This window comes from Anopheles gambiae, chromosome 2, assembly GCF_943734735.2.
Source record: "Anopheles gambiae chromosome 2, idAnoGambNW_F1_1, whole genome shotgun sequence".
Classification (NCBI taxonomy): Eukaryota; Metazoa; Arthropoda; class Insecta; order Diptera; family Culicidae; genus Anopheles; species Anopheles gambiae.
Genome location: NC_064601.1, coordinates 10687089 through 10709243, shown reverse-complemented (window position 1 = coordinate 10709243; position 22155 = coordinate 10687089). Strand labels below are relative to the sequence as shown.

Here is a 22155-nt window from a genome sequence, read left to right as displayed (position 1 = left end):
AGTACTCCCGAGCAAAAGCTTTGGAAAAGGCTGGCACCCCGATGCAAACTTCCGCCTATCTAACAACGGATTTTGGCAAAGAGGTCTTGCCACTCTTAATGAGAATCGAATTTCTCATTAAGAGCAATGCTCACAAAAAAAATTGGGGGAAGAATTAAGTTAATTATACTGGAATTCTAACTCGATTTATTTGTGATTTCTGGGGTGTTCTTATCAGGAGCCCGAGTGCTCCGTTAGCGACACATACATTTTCCTGTTTAGTTCTTGTTAAGTTGACAATATTTCAAATGGATTCTGTTTGAACTGGTTTAAATGGGATTTCAGTTTAATGGGAAAATATATGTAATGCGTGTTGCCTATGCATGGGCGTTGTTAATTGATTGCCTAACTTGCGGGTGTGTTCTGCCTATCACAAAATCCAACACGCTTCTTGTTTTGTATATGTGTGGGCAGGGATATTTCTTTACCGACAACTCTATTGGTACGTTCCTGAGAGATACTGAAGAAATCGAGGTTTAAGTTAAAAGTCTTTTTTTACGTGATTTATTAGCTCTATATCTGTTTAAGTCTAGATGCGATCCCGTAGTATAGACGTTAACATGCACGACCCAATAACATGCCAGTCATGGGTTTAAGCCTCGTATGGACCGTCCCTTCGTAGAAAGGATTGACTATTCGGCTACGTAGTACTAAAAATGTATCGAAAGCTGGTAAAGGCCATCATTCTCAATAATATTTATTAACATATTGTTAATAAATAAATAAAATAAAATGAAATCAATTGAATCGTAAATCAGCATCGTAAAGGGAAAGATTGGACACAATACACGGTTTCCTCTGATTTCTAATGAATTGTTTATCTATGGTACTTAGTTATGCTGAATAAACGTCAATATTAGCTGCGGTCTTTAGTAGTGTTGTACAAAACTAAATCTCCTCTTTGCATGAGTGATGTAAGCTAAGATGCTGGTAAACATCTCAGCGGCATAATGATTGTTCTCTGATTTAGTTAACCCACACACACACACACAATTAGCTGAAAAGTTGTGTATAGCTCTCGAATTACCTTCGAGCATTTTTGTCCTCTTGGTGACGCTAAACTTCTCACCCAACAGTGCCTCGCCTCGTACTCAGCTCACCTCACTAGGAAAGAAAGGTTTCATCTGCACTGGCGTGAATATGACGGCAACATTTCCTCCCTCTCACCCTCTCTCCCTCTTCGGTACCAAGCTGCTGCGTCACATTGTCACCTGCCAGGTCGGGTACGTCGTGCACACGCCAGCCCATAAGCTAAAGGTGACGACGAGCGCAAACTACGCAGACCGAGCAGCGTACAACACAACACACTACCGCTCGCTAACAAACTCAACCCGCAAGACGTCAACCGGAAGAAGCTGTGTACAAAGCTACCACCCAGTGTGATCCACCTGCCCTACCCCTTCCCTTCCCTTGCGCCACACACAAAACTCCATGTACGAACGATGTAAAAGTGCGCACACGCTCATTGGCTGTCACTGCAGCAAGCTGGCACGTGTGGGGGAAAGATTTTTCACGCGTTTCGCCTCTGCGTCACTGACATCGCACCCGGCTCAGGCTGTAGCAGCCGGCGGAATGAATCCTTTTCTCCAACGGTAAGCTACCAACGCCAAGGCAACGCGCTAGAGCCGCGCGCTAGGAGACGTTGCCATCCAATCAAACACGGGCGACGACGACGACGACGACGCTCGCATGATGACGATGGTAACGATGACAGCAAAACGTCATCCCCTCCCAGTCACTGATGCCAGGCGACACTCGGGGAGGGCAACCTGGGCAAACCATTATTGATGATTATAGTGGTGGCAATTTATGAAACGGATTACGCTTTATTTGTATTTTGTTTCCTACGTTTGTGTTGTTCTTCTCTCGTTCGTTGTTTTACCTTCCCCATCGGCGAAGTTAGCAAAACTTCATTTCACACTGTTGTTACGCTGGTGGCCAAAAAAAACGCGGGATGCTGTACTAGGTTATGGATTTTTATGCGTCAATCTTCTCCTGCTTGTGTAGCTTGTACCAGTGCACCCCGGTAAGCTCGAACCAAAACCCTTGGAAGACACCCTTTTTCTTAACACCTTTTTTCCTTTACACAAGACACACAGGTCGTTCGTTCCGGTATTTTATTAAACTTTTTTATTGAAAATATCTCTCTCCCTTTCGCTCTCGCTCTCTTCTCCTTCCTTGTAGTCGCATCGCATTGTACTACCTTCAAGCAGCTTGGTAGCAAAACAAAACATAAAACGATTTCACCCACGGCATTGTTTGTCTCCGCCACTCAGTACAGCACTTCTACCCTTTGCTGCCCATTTGCGCCCATAAAATGCCGTCGTTTGTTTTGCAATATTTGGTACCATAATGTTGATAATTTCATTTTCCTGCCACTATAATGTGGGGGGAGGAAAGGCATCTTTAGGTGCTAGCTAGCGGTACGATCCGGACCCGCGGCCGTGTGCTAAGTTCAATCTTGTTGGCGCCGGTTGCCCTCGGCACATCGCGAAAATGTTCAGCAGATCAATTTATGACCCACAACCGTAGCGGCCATCGTACTGCACAAGTCTTGCTTGGTGTAAATCTTGGTAAGCTTGCAATGTTGATGGGGTTTAATATGTTACCTGTTGTAATCAGTTTATGAGATCATACGCAGGGAGGGCAGTTTGGCAGGAAATTGATGTTCAGGTGCCATTGGTTTTTATTTATAGTTTTAAAAAAATAGACAAAACAACCCCAAAATGAAGGAATTTTAGAAAATGTTCTATTCTATAAATTAGTTACATTCGTCTACTTGATTTAAACGCATAAGTGGTCACACCAGTACGAATAAAGCTTCTACAACAGGGTCTAAATTGAACATCATTTCACATAAAAGCCCATCTTATTAAGGTTTACCCATTTGCTCGCATTTGCTGTGTTTTTATACCACTTTTTCCTATCTTTTTGGGACACAACGGTTTTCATCGCGAAGCCAATTTGGCTGTTTGGTCGCTATGCATGCAGCGGTCTATGTTTTACCTTATTGGAATTAGAGACGTGCTGGTCTGCCAGAGCAAGTTTCCGTGACTACAAAAGACAATAATCACAAGGATCAATGTCTAGATTACACAGGGGGAGGGGAGGATGAGGTTAAAGTTTTCATTTTCAGAGTTTCTCAGTATTTTTTTCAACGATGCCGCAGGAGTATTTCTCAAAAGTGAACTAACGGGGTTCGTCGCTTGTTGACCAATTCCCATATGTTGACCCAACTTTCCTTCCTTTAAGCGAACGAAAATTATGGATAGGACCCATTGATTACTATTCCATTGATAAAGTATTTTTACATATTTATGTATGCATTACAGTCAGCAAAATGTACTCCAATAATTTGCTTGCACGTTATTGCTTTGCAGCCACACACTCACCTCATCAAGTAATCACCACCCTCAAGTAGTTTACAAAATAACACCTCATCGTTCTCGGTGCAAACTGGTCATTCAAAATGGTCCGACATGCAACTTCAAATCACTTACTTTTGAGTCAAATTTACCTTTCTTTGTTTTTTACCATAATTTCTGCGACATCACGAACGCGCTCTTCTAGTTCGCTACCGTGTCTGTTTCGTCGGGCCAAATGCTAGCGAGACACAAGCAAAGCCGGGCCTGTTGTCGAGAGTGCAAACGAACAAGCAAATGCTCTTCATTATCCTGTTCTGTCTGTCTCACCAACACGACCACCATCACCACCACCAAACCGATCGGGTCGTAATTTCGGAAAAGCGTATTGCCAAATGACGCAAACAACTCGGGCGGTCGTGCAGCAACGAACAACAAAAAAAAGTGACTAAAAATTCACCAGAGAAAACTCATTAGTCACAAAACTTTCGCTGCACTTGCAAAATATTTACGTCACACCCGGGCCCGGGACAGAGTGCGAAACGGCGACCCGGTCGCAACGGGCTCGCTCGCCAAAATTGGGTAAAATTTCAAGTACCGTGCACTAACAAACACACACACACACACACGCATAGCACTGGTTCGACACAGACAGCAGCATTCCTTCCACGACCGCGTGCGGTTCCAAGCAATGCTATTCAGCCGGGTTGTGTGCGGTTGTGCACTCGATGAGGGTGGAGCACAACATCACCCCCGCCCACCCTCTCCATCACTCAATATAAAAAAACGACTCGAGTGGCGAGCACAGTATCACTCGGCTGCACCGAGTTGGTTAAGGAAATCGCTCGCGTCGACACAAACACTCACACACATAGACACAAACACGTACACACAAACACTTTTGCATGTAAATTATTGTGTTTATTTTAAAATTTTCCAAACGTGTTCGACTTTTCTTTTCAACCATACACACTCTCCATCGTTCCCCTTTCTCTACCTGCTGCTCCTCTCCCACACCCTCTTCACTGCCGCTACACACGAGTGGTTACAAATCCGGGGCTCGAGCAGTTCGCATGCCACCACCGTTTTGTAAACAGTGGCGTTAAGCCGTAAACTTTGTTGCCTCTTTGTGACTGTATATATGTGACTGTGTGTGTGGGTGTGTTTGTGTAACCTACCTCTAGGAACGCAGCGGCACCAAACTTACTTACCACCAGCATTCCGGGGCTGGTTTTGGCGCACGTTGCGAGGCTGCCGAATTTGAATTTTGGTCAAACGTTTTGCCTCAAACCCCGGTACGGCTGCGGTCGAGGTAATTTTATGCATTCTGCGCTACGGGCAAGAATGCCCCAGGGGGTGGCGCAGTTTCATCATTGTAATAACAGCCCCGGAAGGCGGAAGGTTACCTTTCGTAAGAAAGGGGTTTAAACTTGTTCTTGTTTAAATTCAGCCAAAGCTAACTGCACAAACTTCATTATGAAGAACAGGGCTGAACAGGTTACTCAGCTCACTCATCATCAATTCGGTGGATCTCATTTACAAATCATATTCAATATAATTTACTCCTTTGAAGTACTTTCACGCGTAATGCTTTCTAATTTATCAAATAATAAAGCCAAAAAAGAAAACAACATTCTACCCCATCTTTCCATATCGAGACAACACGGGCAACATCAAACATATTCAAGCAACCGGCATCGAAAGGCAACCGACGCGCCGCATTCCGGTTCACATTCCGTTACCGGTGTAAATGAAGTTACGATCAACTTTATGCCCTTTGAAGCATTCGCACCTGGGGCACCCTTATCCCCTTATTCTCCTAAAATTTCCCATCGGCCCATTACGAACCCAACATCAATAAAAACTCATTTTCCACCGGACTGAATCGTACGTTTTTTTGGGGCGGCCGGCAGAAGTAAGAATGTGTGCAGTAAGTGTGTGGGTGTGTCTGCTTGGAAAATATTAGCATATTTTAAGGAAACTTTCTTATCGTTGCCCCCTCCATCTGCCACAAAATCTGGCCCGAAACATGTGCGGCGGTGCTCTGCTCGAAGCGAAACACATTCATCGATGAAACGCATGAAATGTTGTGCAAGACAAATACGATTTTACAGTTTGCTCCCATACACACTGGCACACACACACACACACACAGAGCCACAGACACATTTCTAGCAGAACCAAACTCGAAAGGGAGCAACTTTACCCCCACGCTCAGAGTGAGATGTGAGAAGCAGCCGAAGCAGCGAAGACACGGGCTGGAGAAAGTTTTCCCTTTCAAATCCGCCCTTCTGTTTGTCGTTCTAAAAGGTGCGGGGGGCGAGAAGGTGCGCTCTTCCAGTAGGGGGACGGGGTTCATCCAAGTTGTTTCAAAGCATACGTACCGCCGAAGTGTTCCAAACGCACCAGCTAGCGGTAAGCCAAAGGAAAGGACGCTCCAGAACGTGGCAGCGCTACTTCAAACGAAATTTTATTTACAATTCAATTGACTTCTCCCCTCCCCGACCAACCATTGCCGGCACGGGACGGTGCAGGAGTTCGGAAACTTATTTTCCATCTAATATGTTAATATTTCATCCGCTCGATCGAAGCGAACGCCTCAGCCAGCCATAGATTTGGCGAGTACAAAGCTAGAATGTATATGTGTGCCGGTGGCCTGCTGGCCTGTGCGTACCGCACACACACACATTTCCGCAACTGCAAACGGGATTTGCTGCCGAGCGGGTCCGTGTTGCAGACGCTCGTGGTGGTAGGCAAATTTGACTGGCAAAACTTTTCCATCCACTGCAGTACGTAATACGTGCCCGCTGTGCCTTTCTGTAACGGAACGGGCGGGACGGCAGGAGGCGACAGAACGAACGAGAAAAAGTTACTTACTGACTTGCCTTTACCATCGCAACGATCACGGTGCGCTTGGACGAAGATTCAGCCAACCAAGGCCCCCTCTCCCCCGGGCCTAAACCACCCAATCAGATAACAGCGAAGCGGAGGAGTTTGTGCATTCATCAAATGAAATTTATGTACAATGTGCATAACATCCTTCCTCCCAGCAGCGGGTAGAGGGAACTTGATGCACTTACTTAGCAGCGGGTAGAGGGAATTTGATGGAGCGAGGGAGGGGACGGGTTTACTCCAGCAGCAACAGCCCTGCGCCACCCTGTGCTGGACTAAAGGCACAACTCGTTTAAATAAAACATTTCAACTTGCTGTTATAGTTTATTGCGGCGAGCAGAATTGAACGTCAATCCCCGGCTGTCGACCCGGGGGGGGGGGGGACATGCAACAAGCAAAAGCGGCCAATGAAATGCTTTGCTAACAACGCCCATCCATCGAACTGTGGACTGTGAATAAAGCTGACCGATGTTTTACGGCCTGTCATTGATGTGTTTTGCACGAAATGTCAAGCCAGTGCAGTCACCCGTCGGCGTATTAGGGCGAGTTTCGTATAACCCATTGGGTGGAAACGCTTCAACACGAGCTGCAGCTAATAGTGGTGGGAGCTCGGAATCGAAACTACCCGATTCCGGTTCCAGAACTGGCTCCGAAATTGGCTCCGGAATCGGGTGCGGCTCTGGAATCTTCATAAGAACTAATCGGTTTGAAGTACATTTGGATCCTTTGCAGCTTATTAAATAGCGGTCGAAGCATCCAGTACGTTCGGGCCAAACCAGTGGAATCATTTTGAGGATTCATCGTTTCATTGCAGCATGCATTGAACGTTTAATTCCTTCAATTTTTAACCCGACTGCGACTTGCCCCAAATGCACTTTAAAACGATCCATTCTCATGGAGATTTCAGATCCGATTCCAATTCCATCACTGATTCCGATTCCGGTGCCGATTCCATTTTCGAAGCAATCTTTTTTATGTAAAACAGTTCACTGGAAGTTTTTATTTCATTTCATTTGAGATGAAATAATTGAACAATTTGAACTGCATTTCAATATTATTTATTGTAGAGTGAGTGAGTGCCCAATGTAGTTAATTGGATAAAATAAAAAAATAATATTTTTGTTTCTAAACCAATTCTCTGCAAACCATGCAACGATCGACAATTTACCAAATTTCCGCAATCGTCACACAAAAGTTGAAGCTCAAAACCAAGGTTACCACACAAAAGTAGGCAATGGGTCGCTTAGTCGAACTGTCCTACCACACACACACACACACACACACACACACACACACACACACACACACACACACACACAGACACACACACACACACTGCACTGCACAGCAGCTGCATTAACCCAAAAGGGATGGACGGAATGTTACCAGTACGGTACGAATAAACTAAGCGCACGAGGGCGCTCGTCAACGAACGCTAACGAACCATCACACACAACCATCACCTACATCATCACCATTGCCCGTCATCATCGTCATCGTGGGCTAGGGACGATGAGAAAGCTCAAACGAACCTACCGTACCAACACACCACATCGTGCCATCGGTTGCAAGCCAAACACACACACACACACACAGCATCAGCAGCTGCTTAGAGCGAATTTGTACCGAGACGAATGGCAAACGGCACCACATGTCGCCCGTTATGCACAAGGGCCAAGCCAAGCAGCAGCGAAGCTACAACAAAAAAAAAAATCACCATAGCCACATACACATACGAAAAGCGCCGGATCCGAGGCATCGGGAGAGCGAGCGAGATATTTTATTGCAAATATATTTATGTTATTTGATTTTGATATGAATATGTTAGCACTTTATGCAGATGTAATAAAACATTCGCCTGTCGCTCTCGTTCTGCTTCCCCGATGGAAAGCCGATGGAGGCGCCCGGTACGTTTCACGGCGCAGCGCGTTCCACACGTTCGTTGGCACCATCGCCATCGCACAGCATCATCCACAGCACTGCAGCTTCCATCCGTCGATGTGTGTGTGTGTGAACAAGAGGCAAATAAATTTTCCACAATCACACCTTCCTCCCTCTCCGCAGTGCTGCAGGTGTGGAGGGTACCACCGTGCCCATCTAACTGTGCGGGGCACAGCATATTTATGGGGAACACATGCTTGAAAAGTAAAAGCATCACAACCGTCCGTAAAGCTCGCATTACGTACCACATCTACACACCCCTGCGTTGGCCAAAGAGGTCACAGTGGCAGCATTTGCTGGACAGATGACATTTGGTTGAGGTTCTCGCGCAACACCAAACATCATCACACCCGGCCGCTCGCCCGCTAAACTGACCGAAATGGGGTTTGTTCCCCACACGATAAGGCCGGCAGGATGCTCAGCGGAAATCGAAATTTAGTCACACAACCCCCCCCCCCCCCCCTCGTTGGACGGGCTCCGGTGAGGAAAAGGTGAAACGGTTACATGTGCGAACCGTTTCAACAGCACGATCAACAACAGCTTTTTGCATGAAATGTTAAACAAAACGCGGGCACACAGGGCATGATGGACAGTGTTTCGATATCGTAACACTGCCACCGCTAAGCTAGTGCAACATTTTCGGCACGGTGATTTACTTTCACACATACACACAACAGTCCGTCCGTCCAAGACCAAGTCCATCTCTGGTTCGTAGCGCTACAAATCAAACGGGTTCGTTTACGCTTCGCTTTACAGTTTCGGCAGTTGCTGTAGGGTGAGAAACCGGGTCCGATCCCTTAGTGAAAAGTTTTCTAAATAAGCACACACACACACACACACACACACACACACACACACACTTAATTTCGATGGACAGTGGCGTGGGCAGCGAACGATTGTCCCTAGGGTGGTCGTGCGATGGAATTGGAAGCGAATTTCCATCCACTGGCAAAATAAACTTTCCACCGGACACACTGCTCATAAAACATTCAAACGCAAACGGTTCGTTCGCTGTGTGCCTACGGGAGCGCATTTAGAGTGTGGTGATTAATATTAAATGTGCAGCAAACAATATTTAAAGGTGATCTATGAGAGGGGGCATGCGGCTAGAACTTTTACCCTATTACTATGATAAGCTTTGGTAAGCTCATGGGGGGGGGGGGGGGGGAGGTTTTAAATTGAGATTTAAAAAGGGGATATTTTAGTGTGGAAATTCAATTAGTTGCTAGCGGTTTAAAGGTCATCCAGCTACACGCTTTATCCACTGTGTTGATGTGTGCCACATTTGTCGTTTTGTCTAATTATCGTAACACAATTATTTATACTGCTCTGAGCACAAAGTATCGTTGTGTGAAGTCGACAAACATCTATCTAGCTGCAAAACGCATCAACAACAATTCACCGCAACAACCACAACGTAAACAGCGAACCCCCGCAGTTCGTGGGAAAGTATACAACTTCATCGAACAAAACGGTTCCATCTATCAACAACGTACACACAGCAAAACGCACCCCATGACGTGACAATGTGCCGCCACCACGCTGATAATGATGGTGTGTGTGAGAGCGAGAGAGAGAGAGAGAGATAGAGAGGGCGAGCGCGCCTACAAAAACATCGGTGATAATTGAAAATAAAACCGTAAACATGCTTTCCTCGCAAGCGAATACAACACTTTCCACACAAACAAACGGCAACAAACAAGCGGAAACAAGAGGGGGGGGTGGAGAACAAAAAAACGCATCCAAAACACAGCCCCATAATTATGTTCCCCACTTTACCGGAAAATCAATCAAAGCACAACCGAAGGCACGACACCGGTTGCGGAAGGGGACAAAATGGGCAAGGACATCAACAAAATAACACAACCATTGACTGAAAAAAAGGAAGAGAAAACAAAAAGGCAGAACTCAAAAACCCGCACCAGGAAAACAAACTCGCACGCCAGCAGAAAAGGGGGAGGAAAGAAAGAAACACTGTTATCCCACTGCAATCGACCGGCCGAACCTCCATTTGCATGGCAAAAGCTAATAAAAATGATTTAATGGGTCTAATTTTGTGGGAAAGCTTTTACTTCCACGCTTCACCGCCTCCCACAGGGGGGCCGCAAATAAAGCTGCCCAGTACACCGGGCACCATCCCAGATAGACCTTCGGTTTTGATGGATTTCCCAACGAACGAAACGTTATCGGACCTGAAGCGGAGTGCTACGAAACGGGACCTGCACAGGGTTAGGTGTGAAAAATAAAGGGAACGTGCCGACTGGGTGGTGCTGGCCACCCTTTTTTGTCGCTTTTATTCAAGGGAAATGAAATGAAATGAGAAAAGGATTTCAACGCTCTACCGGCGTGCTGCATCATTATCCGGGTTTGGCGGATTCGGTGATGCATTTAGCACCTATGTACGATGTTAGGAAAAAGTGTGCTGTTTTCCCCTCTTTATCACCCTCATTTCAACTCGCAAGATCTCTTACCCCATCGAGGGTGAATTACGACATCGTAATAAAAGCATTTCGAGGATCCGCAAACCTTTCGCTGCGAACGAACGGACAAACACAACAAAACTCACCGCTAGTAGCTCGCGTCAGGTCAAATAAAAACAAACACCCTGTTACAACTGTCCAACTCCCAGCGGAACCACCCATCTCTCTTACTCTTCCTCTCCGTCTCTCTCTCTTTCTCGCTCCCTAATGGATCGATCGGGCTAAACTGCTCGACGTGGGTGCTGCTGTTGGGACATAATTTGTGGGCTGTTTTATGCGTGTCAGCCGGTCCCGGGGTGGCTGTCGCTGTGCATCTCGCACCTCGCTGTGTGGTAACGATAAACGACCCCCAAGGCGTGTGTGTGTGTGTGTGCGGTACAGCATTCGCAGGAGTGTCCCCGCAGGACATTTAGGAGATTGATTAGCCTGCCCTTTCCTCCAGCGCCCGCGCGTTTCTGTCCTTTACGATGGTTCTGGTGTTTTTGTTGAGGTTGGTCCGTGACTTTATGCACAGGCACACATACACACGTAGTACACACACGTACAACCACACGATACGCTACACGTAGGCTTCCCGTATGGCAGACGTCCCGGTGCGTCCAACGGCCCAGCGTGTGATTTTTATCACTTTTGTACTAGCCCGGACAGAGGACTCAACGGTGTACGCCACGTGTGACGACGGATACCTAAAGAGAGGGAGAGAGAGGAAGAGAGAGGAAGTGAGAGGAAGTGAGAGAGAGAGAGAGTTTCACAGAGGCACCGCCGATAACAAGGCCATAAATTTCTTAATTTTCATTTATCAAAATAAATTCTAGCCTCGGCAGGTGGTGGTGGTTGGTGATGCCAAATGAATTCACCGTAATGAAGGATTCCAGCTAACTTAGACGGTAGATGGACTTGTTGTTTAAATTATGGTCTCTTTGGAAATACATTAGAACTCTCTGTCGCTCTGTTGTGCAAGAGAACCGATGGTTTTTTTTTAATACGGCACGGGGTTAGATTAAAAAATAAATGTTATGCCTTATACGTCACGATGGGATTGTTTTTATTAGTTTGTTGTTATTAATATTATTATAATTATTCTTATCATTATTATATCCCGATTTTTGACAATTCTCAGCAATATGCTGGGACATTTTCACCTACCCCAGGCTATTCAAATGCCATGATTATTATATTCCCGATATTATTTTTACTAGAATTATTATTACTATAATAATAATAATTATTATTATTATTATTACTATTATTTTTATTATTATTATTATTATTATTATTATTATTATTATTATTATTAGTATTTTTATTATTATTATTATTATTATTATTATTATTATTATTATTATTATTATTATTATTATTATTATTATTATTATTATTATTATTATTATTATTATTATTACTATTATTATTATTATAAATGTTATTTTTATTAACCTTTTTCTTATTATTACATCTTTTTAATGCAGTCGGTTTTGTTTTGGCTATGAAAATGTAACGCTCGTCGCATTGCCGCATTTTGAGAGCATTATTCCTGCCAAATCTCTCAAATGCACCTTACGCTCTATATTGCCGTTTATCTGTTCTCTTTCCACGTTGTTTTTAGCGCAATGATGTTGTTGTTGAAATGATCCATGTAACTATGTTTAGGAAACTATGGATCCAAACCATTAACGTCAAATGTCTTTGAAAGAGAAGAGGTCGATATCAAACCTGTTGCTAGGTTGCCATTTTCTGTTTGCTTTTGGACAGTTTCATGAAAAACTGTTTACAAACAAACAGGAAATAGCTGAATCGGAAAAGCAGATGATCTTCTTCTTCTTCTTATATATATAAAAATCTCGTGTCACGGTGTTTGTTGCGAGCAACCTCCGAAACGGCTGGATCATTTTCAACGAAACTTTGCACACACCTTATGGTGGTATGAGAATAGGTTTTAAGACTTAAAAATTGTTCAGATGTTACACTAAACTTAATTTAATAATCAAGTTTGTCGGGCCAGCTAGTTTTACTATAAGAAAGATTCTAATGCTTGCATTTTTTGCGGCCAATTACTCATGAAGACAAAAGGCGAAGTTATTAGAGTCCACAATGTATTCAAAAACATTGATAAACGTTTTCATTGATTGCCATTCCATAACCACGAATTACTACCGTTTGAAAGGTTCTGCGGGAGGAATCAAAAGCTTAGCAGGTATTAAACAGCACAGTATATGTTACAGCTGGATATAAGAAACTCTTATTAACTCTCAGTTTGACACTACAATGAAACATCGAATCGGCACACACAGGTACAATATGCAAACCGTCCTTTGCGTATGAATAAATTTCCTTGAAATGGATTTTTTCAACATCGATGTCGATGCACAGACAGTTTGCATTAAAAGTTTGGGGAAGTAAATGGGATTTGTCCAATAAAGAGACTTTAACTGTAAGACTTTTTAAACGCAATCGGTATGACAGTTGCCATTTGCCTTTGGTGACTCATGTTTACTGCAAAAGAGAAATTACTAATCCTGAATTCCAATTTCGAACACCCGACTATTCGACCATTTTCCAATCAAAAGCGGCAACTCTTGCCCAAAATCTAGCATCAAAGCTCAACCGACAGGTACTTACACCACTGATTTCCACCAGCTTTCGGCTAGGCCTGCGTACAAATCAATCATCACAACGGGCGCCCCTGTCATTGCACGACATTGCATTTGTAATTCCACGACCGCTAGTCCGAACCGTAGTGGTTGCCCCAAAACGAGCATGCAAATATTGTCCCATCCATCTGCCGAATGGGTTTCCAATACATCAAAACCGTACCCGGTTACGCCCGTGCGTACCGCAGGGTTTTGCAAAATGAAACACACTTTTTTTAAGCCACTGTGACTGTGTGTTTTTGGTGATGTTTCTCGTGCAAAAGAGAAAGTATTGTGTAGGCACGCTCCGTGTCGCCTACCTGTGATCCGTGATGTCGCAAACCTTGAACGGATTGATGTGTGGACTGGCGGGTTTTTTGTTTCTCGTTTTCCTTTTTCCTGTCCTGACATTCCACTCCGGTGCGATCTGTGACTTACATTGGCTGATATTAAAATTTATGCCCTATGCGATGCCCTACGCCGAACGCTCAGCCCACGCGATCACAATTAAGAATCCGGCGCAGCCCGTAAAGCACAGCGCGGGGACGGCCCGTCGTCGTCGTCTCGCGACCGCAATTCGATACTTTAACCCGCCTTTCCCCGGTCACCACGCGCACGTGTTGCCTCGTCGAACGGAAGGGCCGGGAGGATGTTGCGCAAGCAACATATCACGGAAGTACGGAACAGGTTACCCTACAAAGGTGGAGCCGGAGAAACATCCCCCGCGCGCGTTCGGAAAAGTAATAAAGAACAATTGCGTCACATTCGGTTGATTTATAGATTCGATCCGTCCGCCCGATGGCTTCGCTACGGCAAGGGCCGGGATTGCTGCACAGCCCGGTTTCTTAACCGGTAGGTAAAGGATTGCAAAAGACGCGCCCCACTGGGCTGTGTAGCGCTGAGGGGTACTGCGACGATACTGCTAACAGGGCATGACCATAAAGCATAGTTTTGGAACGCCGAGGCCACCGGGTGGATGAGCGGTTTCGGCTCGTAATTCTTTTGCACCGCATACACACACACACACGGAGATAGAGAGTGGGTAAGACGAGGAAGGAGTAGACAGAGCAGAGGAGGATTGGTGATTGGAAACTGTCCTGTATGGGATTGTGCTTGCGCATTGCGCATTCCAATAAACCGTCAAAGCAAGCAAAGCGTCGGCTCGGTGGCCTGCTTTGATGAATGGGTTGTACGGCTCTGTTTAAAAGCTTTATTTCACTGATTTTCCTGCTCTTCCAGCACCTTTTGACTGTTCGCTTCAGTCAATGATGTATTGGAAATTGTGCTACCGAAAGAGAAAGAGAGCTGAAGAGAAAGAGAGAGAGCCTGGACAATTTATGAAACAAAATGTACTTATATTTTATCCGTGTTGTGGATTGTAACGACCATCCCCTCATACCGTGTGGTACAAACAAATGTAGCTGAGCTTCATGTTTGCTCCCACAACAATCTTATCATAACAGTACTCTTCGACAGAGGGGGGGGGGGTATAATTCTCGCGAAACGATTGTACAAGTTGTAGAAAATAAAACCCATTTATTATCTTTATCGATACAGCCGGAGTGAGTTAGAAATGGAACATACGCTTTTGATTTATTTTCTCCCCGTTTACATGCGCTTTTCCGATTGTACTTCCTTTATTAATGAACCCTTCTGCAGTTCCCTCTCTTCTGCCCGCATGGTGTATCTCTATTTAGAAGGATTAAAAGCGCCCATAAAACAAAACTGAAAACCCGCACCTTCTGCCCTTTGCTCAACAAAGGCAACTAAAACGGGCTTTCACACAATTCAAAAGTACACTTATGGTATATTGCTCCCCGCTAGTTCCCGTTGCGCTCCCTTCTTTGCGGAATTCATTCATTCGCGGATCACTACGTACGTGCAACCATCGGATCGGTAGATAGGCCGACAGCTAAAAAAGAAATGGATGAATTGGTCGTCAGTTCTTGTTGCTTTGTTACTGCGTTCCCTTCTGCACGCGGTTGGGCGAGTCCGCGTCGTATCGGCGTAGCTGTAATTTATTTACAATGCACCACCATCATATGCCCGGGCACACGTGCCGCCGGGGGGGATTTAGAATGCTCGAGCTTTTGTTGCAGTAATGTGTTGGATTGTGTTTTGCAAGAGTGCGTAATGGAAACAAAAAGTATTATATTGCACCACAGCCGCTGATTGAAATTGTGATCGAAGGATTGATTGCTTTTTTTTATTTTATCCGTCAACTAAATCAAACACAATTTTACATGTAAATGGATTCCACTTAGAGCAAAAAACGTCATGAATAAGTAAAAAAAGCTTCCACTTTTAAAGACATAAACTTTCCATCTATATTTGAGGTAAATGAGCGCATGATTTGGTTTTTAATTGAAGATTTTTGACGCTGTAACTTTAATTTCACATTGCAAATATAGAAGACGACCCATCTTTCATGGCTTGATGCTCAATATAGTAAACGAGCAGTCAATAGTTTAAAGCAAAATTAAGTGATAGATTTACATCGATTATATTTAAATTGATTAAATTGAGATTTTTAAAAGTGATTTCAACTGTCCAGGTTAATTTGATTAGATTAATTTGGTATGTAGTTTAAAGGAATTTCATCAGCTCCTCGCGTCATCCTCGCCAACAATGCAGCATCATGCACTGTGAAATATATTCACGAAATGGGGCTGGCTGTGTTATTTGGAGGAAATGTGAATAAGAATGTGTACACCTTTATCGCTGCTTGGTTTGCAACTATATATTCGTTTGTCCCTTTTCTATACAATAATTCATGCAGTTTGTAATTCATGATTCGTTTTCGAGCAGTTCTTCACGCCAAGCAGTTTATACCCTAATCTTAGTTTCCTGATGTTTAGTTCATGCAAATTCAAATTGATCTTCGCAAATAATTAACCTAATTCTAACATGCACTAATCATCGCCCTTCCCTGCCGTTGCAATCATTACAGACAAGCCCATCTGCCGGCCGGATCAGAAGAAAATCTACGGCGTCGCCCGGAACGAGGCGGCCGAGATCCTGTGCCAGGTCGATGCCTATCCACCGCCGGAATCGTTCAAGTGGTCCTTCAACAACACCGCCGAAACGATCGATATGCCGCAGAGCGGATACCGCGTGCACGCCGAGCAGGCCTCGTCACTGACCTACACCCCAGTAAAGGTAAACGCTTCAAACAGGCCCTTGAAGGGACCAGCACACATACACGCGCGCACACACGGTCACCTGCAACCACACACTTGCCACACATTCCACTGTCTAGAGTTTCATTTCCTACGCGAACCCTCCATGCCACTCCAACGCCAAATCGGCATGAGCGAATGTGTTTGTGTATGTCCTAACGACGGTCGGAAAAACTCCCCCCAAAAATCACACACCCACACACACACATGGGCAAGCTCTCGCTGACAGATGTGGTTTTTTAAGGGTGCGCAGCTGCTAGAAGGCACATACTCTAGTGCACAAAACCACACAAACACACCGACACAGGACAAGGTTTGGGAAGGTAGGGGCTCTGGGGTGGGAAATTGTTGATGTGCATAAATAATCAACCGAAGCCGAACTGAGCGGGACGAGCGGGTACAGCGGGCTAGCCGTTGTCGCTTTCCATCTGGCTAACGCCACTAACGGACGAGGCTCGATGCTTGGTAACACTACCGCAATGGGAGGATTTGGGAGGTTTACCTTTGCAGGCTCATCTGCCGCTCGGGTCTGCTTGATCGCCTCCTCCCACTTGGTTCGCCTATGCTTGCAGTTGTCACCGGGCGAAGCAGCCCCAGCTCCGGCACCAGAACCACATGTGCAAACGGTTGTCCACATTTAATTAAATATTTAAATCACCTGACCTATAAAAAAGCCCCCCCTCCCCCTCCGATCGCACAGCAAGGTGCGACAAAAGGGCCACCTTTTCCGAAACGAGCACACCACCAAAGCGTCCAACGTCACATTAAAACATTTCCTTCGGAGTGAAAATTTGACCGAGTTTTTGGGGTTGTGTTTTCTGGTCAATATTACAGTGCCGGGGCAAGCGTGGGCACGAAGGAAGGGGCCAGTGCAAATCCCCTTCTCTTCAACCGAAGCCAGGTGAGCTGAATGGGAGCAAGATTCGGTCCGGCCCTGGGTCGGGATTTTATGCCACCACGGAAGCAAAGCAAATAAAAACAAAACCCTAAGCGAACGTGTGAGCGGCAACCAGCAGAGGAAAGTAACCGAAGAAGAAAAACTAGTGTGATAGTCGTAACGTGCCTGTTTGCATGCCTCCCTTGCCCCACACACAACCAGTGCCCGCTAAGCACTGTCGTTCGTTTATTTGTTTGCAATCGCTCCACACACACACACCGTTTTCGCACCAAGCCTCCGAAGGGCTGAACCAAACCAAACACCCGACGCTGAATCGCGTGAGCACCATGCCCTGCCCTTTTGCACACGGCGCGGGAAACCATGGTGGAAACGTGGCGGAAAATATACTTTATTTTTCATCACTTTTAAAAGCATTTTACCATTAAAGGCAAATTTGTTGCATGTTGCCATGGCGAAGCGTCCGAAGTTGTTTTCCATCCGTGTGCCAGGGAAATGTGTGTTCGTGTTTGTATGTGTGTTTTTCGCTTTCTCTCTTTATCGCTCCGTTGCTGGAGTTAAAAGAGAAGCGTAGAGTGCCCGAACGCTTTCGATCGGCGAAAGTGCTGCCCGATGGGCGCAGAAAACCCCTTTTCACTTGGCCACATTGGCAGGCAGGCTATAATTTTTCATAAACACTGGGCCATTATTAACATACTATTAGCATAATCCATACGATCCGACCGAACGTGTACGGCCAAAAAAAAGGGTGCACGTGCGAGAGGCGCCGCCAAGCGGCACGCCAAGCTCGCCCAGGGGTCGTCGTTCATTCATGGAAAATGAAAACGGTCCTCAGCGGGCAGCCAGAAACGCGATTCGCGACCGGATGCACACCAATGCACTTTTCGCTGGGGCAGTTGGGCCCCGTTTCTGTGGTCTGATGCTTGGCAGCTATTCTACCCCTCACTCTACCCTCGCTCTTACCGTAAACGGAACCAAATGGGAAATGATGAAAGTGTATCATTACGCTCACTTACCCGAAAGACGGTACGAGGGCAAGCCGGTGACGGTGATGGCATGACGTATTGATGGCCCAATTTCAGCACTTTGCCGCCGCACGCCGTAATCCGTACCCAGGAGCTGCTAGGAGCAGCGGCAGCTGCAATGAGCAAGAACATTACGTGAAATATGGAAAAGGATTAAATTATTACCATTCGCGGGCCCCCGCGAATGGTACGAAATGTTAACCTTCACGCAGATTGCATACATTGCGGGCGCAGCACGGGTCGTTGCAGCCTTTTTTTTTGTGCACCGGGCAACGTTGGCTATTTTGTGTTCCAATTTCGAGCGTAATAACTTTTGGAAAAAGCCGTGAGGCTAAAGTGTGTTAAAATAACACTGCACCAACACCACTGCCCTCATCATCATCATCATCATCGACATCATGCTCATCATCGTTGGCGTTGCGATCGTTGCCTGCGGGGAGTCTGGACCAGCGGGCATGTAATTTAAAACGAATTAAGTGTGGTTCGGTGCTTATGGACGAGCTAAAACATTGTGTAAAAAAACGGTTGCTAAGCTGCACGTACGAGTCACTGGCTACAGTTTGCAATGCAAACATAGTTGAAACGTAATGCAACACAACCATAGTTAATTTAATTAAACCAGGGGTCTTCAAACTAGAGGTCTCCGCGGGCTCCATGCGCTCCTCCATAGCCGTTAGTGTGGCCCGCGATGACTTGTTAAATTTTAAAACAATTAGAATATTATTTTGATTATTTTAATTAAAAAAATGTATTGTTTGCTTTTTAAAGACAAAACTCAAGCTTCGAAGAGGTATGATTCCTCCTGATTTTTTTAAAGCGAAATATTACCGTTCCATTAGCTAAAAGAAACGTCCAAATGGTCCTCTACAAAGTTATTTGCGATGCCATGCAGCCCGTGAACTGAAAAAATTGAAGACCCCTTAGTTAAACAATCAAATGTTATTGCTTTGTACGATTGATTCTTTCACACTCAACTGTGTGCACAAGGATCCTTGTAGGGGAGGGAAGGTAAAGACGGACACATTCAAAAAATGGAAAAAATCTTTTAAACAAATATAAATACAGCCACCATGTCGAATTTAAGCTTTGGAAATAACTCACGTAAGCAACTCCAGCCAGTTAGGTGGAGTTGTTGAAAGATGCTTCAGGCCATTATTTAAACAAAAAAACTCACTTATCTATTCCCGAAAGATGTTGTATCAGTTCCACTTCTTTAATTTGATTGAACGCAGAAATGGTCCAATACATTTGGCAAGACGTTTACGTTTTGTGAGGTGCATCATCAGCATGACGTTCGAGTAACAGAGTAATGCTTTCTCCAGTAGCAGGTTTATCCATCTGGCGTCCTGTTACTCTTATGTACTCTTAAGGTTATTTGATTCCATTTGCAAATAAACAATTTATAGCCCAAAAATCTCAAATCATCTCAAAATTGTCGATATTCATCCTGCGCCATGACAGAGTGTCCGTCCATTTTAAAGCTTTAGATCCGTTGTAGTCAAACAAGATCCACACGCGATGATTTGTTTTGCTCCCAAATTTGATCATTTTGACAGAAATCATCCTAAAAATGGTTCTCCAAAGTCTTGTCATAACTTCGGATTTCATGCTACATTGCTGAAATTTTTTAATTTTTACTTTGTTCCAGTATTTAAGACAACTGTTCATCTTTCAGAGAAAAATGTTGTTGTGGTGTAGTGGCCTGGAGTGTTTTCGAGTTATTATATTTTCACTAGCTTGGAAGCTTGAACTTCAAAAGGATGCTTTGGAACTTGCTTTAATCTCATACGATGCTTTACAGCTCATTATGAGTTGACACAGCGTTTGTACTGCGCTTCTTGTCAAAGCTTTTAACACACACTTATCATCCAGGTCCAGGTTCAAACAGACCCCGTCAACTACTGAAGCCACCAAAGGTAGCATTCATTCCTGCTCACTCGAATCTCCACACCAGCCTCCAGCGTGCCGTTCCGTCCGCAGGGAACCGTCGTGATGTGATCAGCAGCAAGACCGACCGCAAAACACGCAAATAGAACGACTTTTGACGGATGGAGCAAACAAGGTCACAGTGCGACGTTACTTCGTCATTTTCTTCCAGTGCCAGTGGCGTTATCGATATTAATTGCTCTTTAGAAAATTTCTCCCGAAACCGGCTGCGGCCACCACAGCACATCGGGCACGCAACAAGCTCGTAAGCGGATTGTAAGCCAACCCTGCGCCCGCGCGCACAGAGTGGCGCCCACTCAAGCACCTTTGCTCGATCAATCATAATTTGGCCACCATTATGGCTGGCTTTGGCCTCTCTCTCTCTCTCTCTCTCCTGCACCCAGTGACGTGTTGGCGCCCAGGTGTGCCGTCAGTTTCGTGCTGTGATTGAAGAGCGGTTGCTGGATGGATCGCGTTCTGTTGCGGTTCATCGCTCTGCCATCTGCCCACTGCAGTGTTACTTCTCCCTGTTGGGTCAAAGGTCGAATCGTTTTGTGGTTCTATCATTTGTCTCCGGTAAGCCCTCAAGAAGGGTTTACACCATCCGGAGCTACACGGGACGACAGAAACTGCTTGACGTTCTGAGTAACGTTGGCAAATTGCAAAAAAAAAATTCTAAACCCTTCCATTAGGATCCTTCGAACGGAAAGCAATCGCAGGTTGCTGAAAATAATGCTGCTGTTTGCCTGTCCGATTAAACACGGTACGCCACCCGGCCCACTCTGCCCGTCTCTTGTTCGCGGCGGTACATCACCCCGTGTCCTGTCAGCGCAGTGTCGGGTGTATCGCGTTCCTGCCGTTCGCCATCACGGCGCAGTTTGACCGTTTAGCAAAACAAATCGCTCACCGCTCATTTCACTGTCAGACGGGTGACCCCGAGCAACCTGCAAACGCCCCGGCTCCCATCAGCTCTGACATGCCGGCAGTCAAATGTGAGTTTATAATTTCTCACCACCAACGTTTGATTAATTATTGTGTTTGCAAACAAAACACCCGCACACGGCCAGCAGCGATCAGTTCGTGCCAACAGTTCCCAGTTCGGCACGTGAAGAATTTATTAATCAACGGCAACACGTTCGACGGCGGCGGGAAAATAAAGATAATTTGCCCGCTTCAGCTGGGTGCTGTAATTGAAAAATAATTTCCACTTTTGCCAACCTGCCTTTGGAGCGGTGTCTTAACGGTTCCTTCTTATTTTTTTTTGCCTCTGTATTTTACCCATTATTGTGCTCTTTAGGGGGGGCTTTTTTGTTTTCCATGTTATTCCGTACCGCGCAACACATAATACATTGACCCGGTCGAAGCGTTCCGGCAATCCGAGTGCCGTTTGCGAGATTGGTTTGCGTTTGTTTGATTTACGCCACGGCCCCGGCGCGCGCCCCTGTAACACCTTCACAAACCCCTTCTGTATGTACACACACAAACGCGCGCGCGCGCCGATAAGTGGCCCGGTCAGACCCGTCGGTCGGTTTCGTGTTGGGTTGGGTCGGAGCATGCAAAAAAAAAAAAAAACTGTGTGCTGAATTCAATTATCGTGCTCATAAATCACGTGTACAACACTTTGGCACTGTTCAGTCGATTGCTCCTTTTTTTTTGTCCTCTCACCCTTTTGATGAATCGCAGGGGGAAAGGGGGGTTGCGGAAGGATTGGAAAATTAAAATGAGATCAAGCTTGGCGCAGGGTCTATACTTTTGGGGCTGCAAGAAGCGCGGGAACGAAAGAGAG

At 45.4% G+C, this 22155-nt stretch overlaps 1 protein-coding gene across 6 annotated transcripts in view; it reads left to right on the top strand.

Annotated features, from left to right (window-relative positions):
* Positions 1 to 22155, top strand: part of LOC1281286 (hemicentin-1) — a 186383-nt gene that overhangs the window by 121935 nt on the left and 42293 nt on the right. For all 6 annotated transcript variants that reach the window (XM_061643057.1, XM_061643056.1, XM_061643058.1 and 3 more), the window contains one exon: positions 16295 to 16503. In XM_061643057.1, the coding sequence (XP_061499041.1) occupies positions 16295 to 16503 (209 nt within the window). The remainder of the gene's footprint in view (positions 1 to 16294; positions 16504 to 22155) is intronic.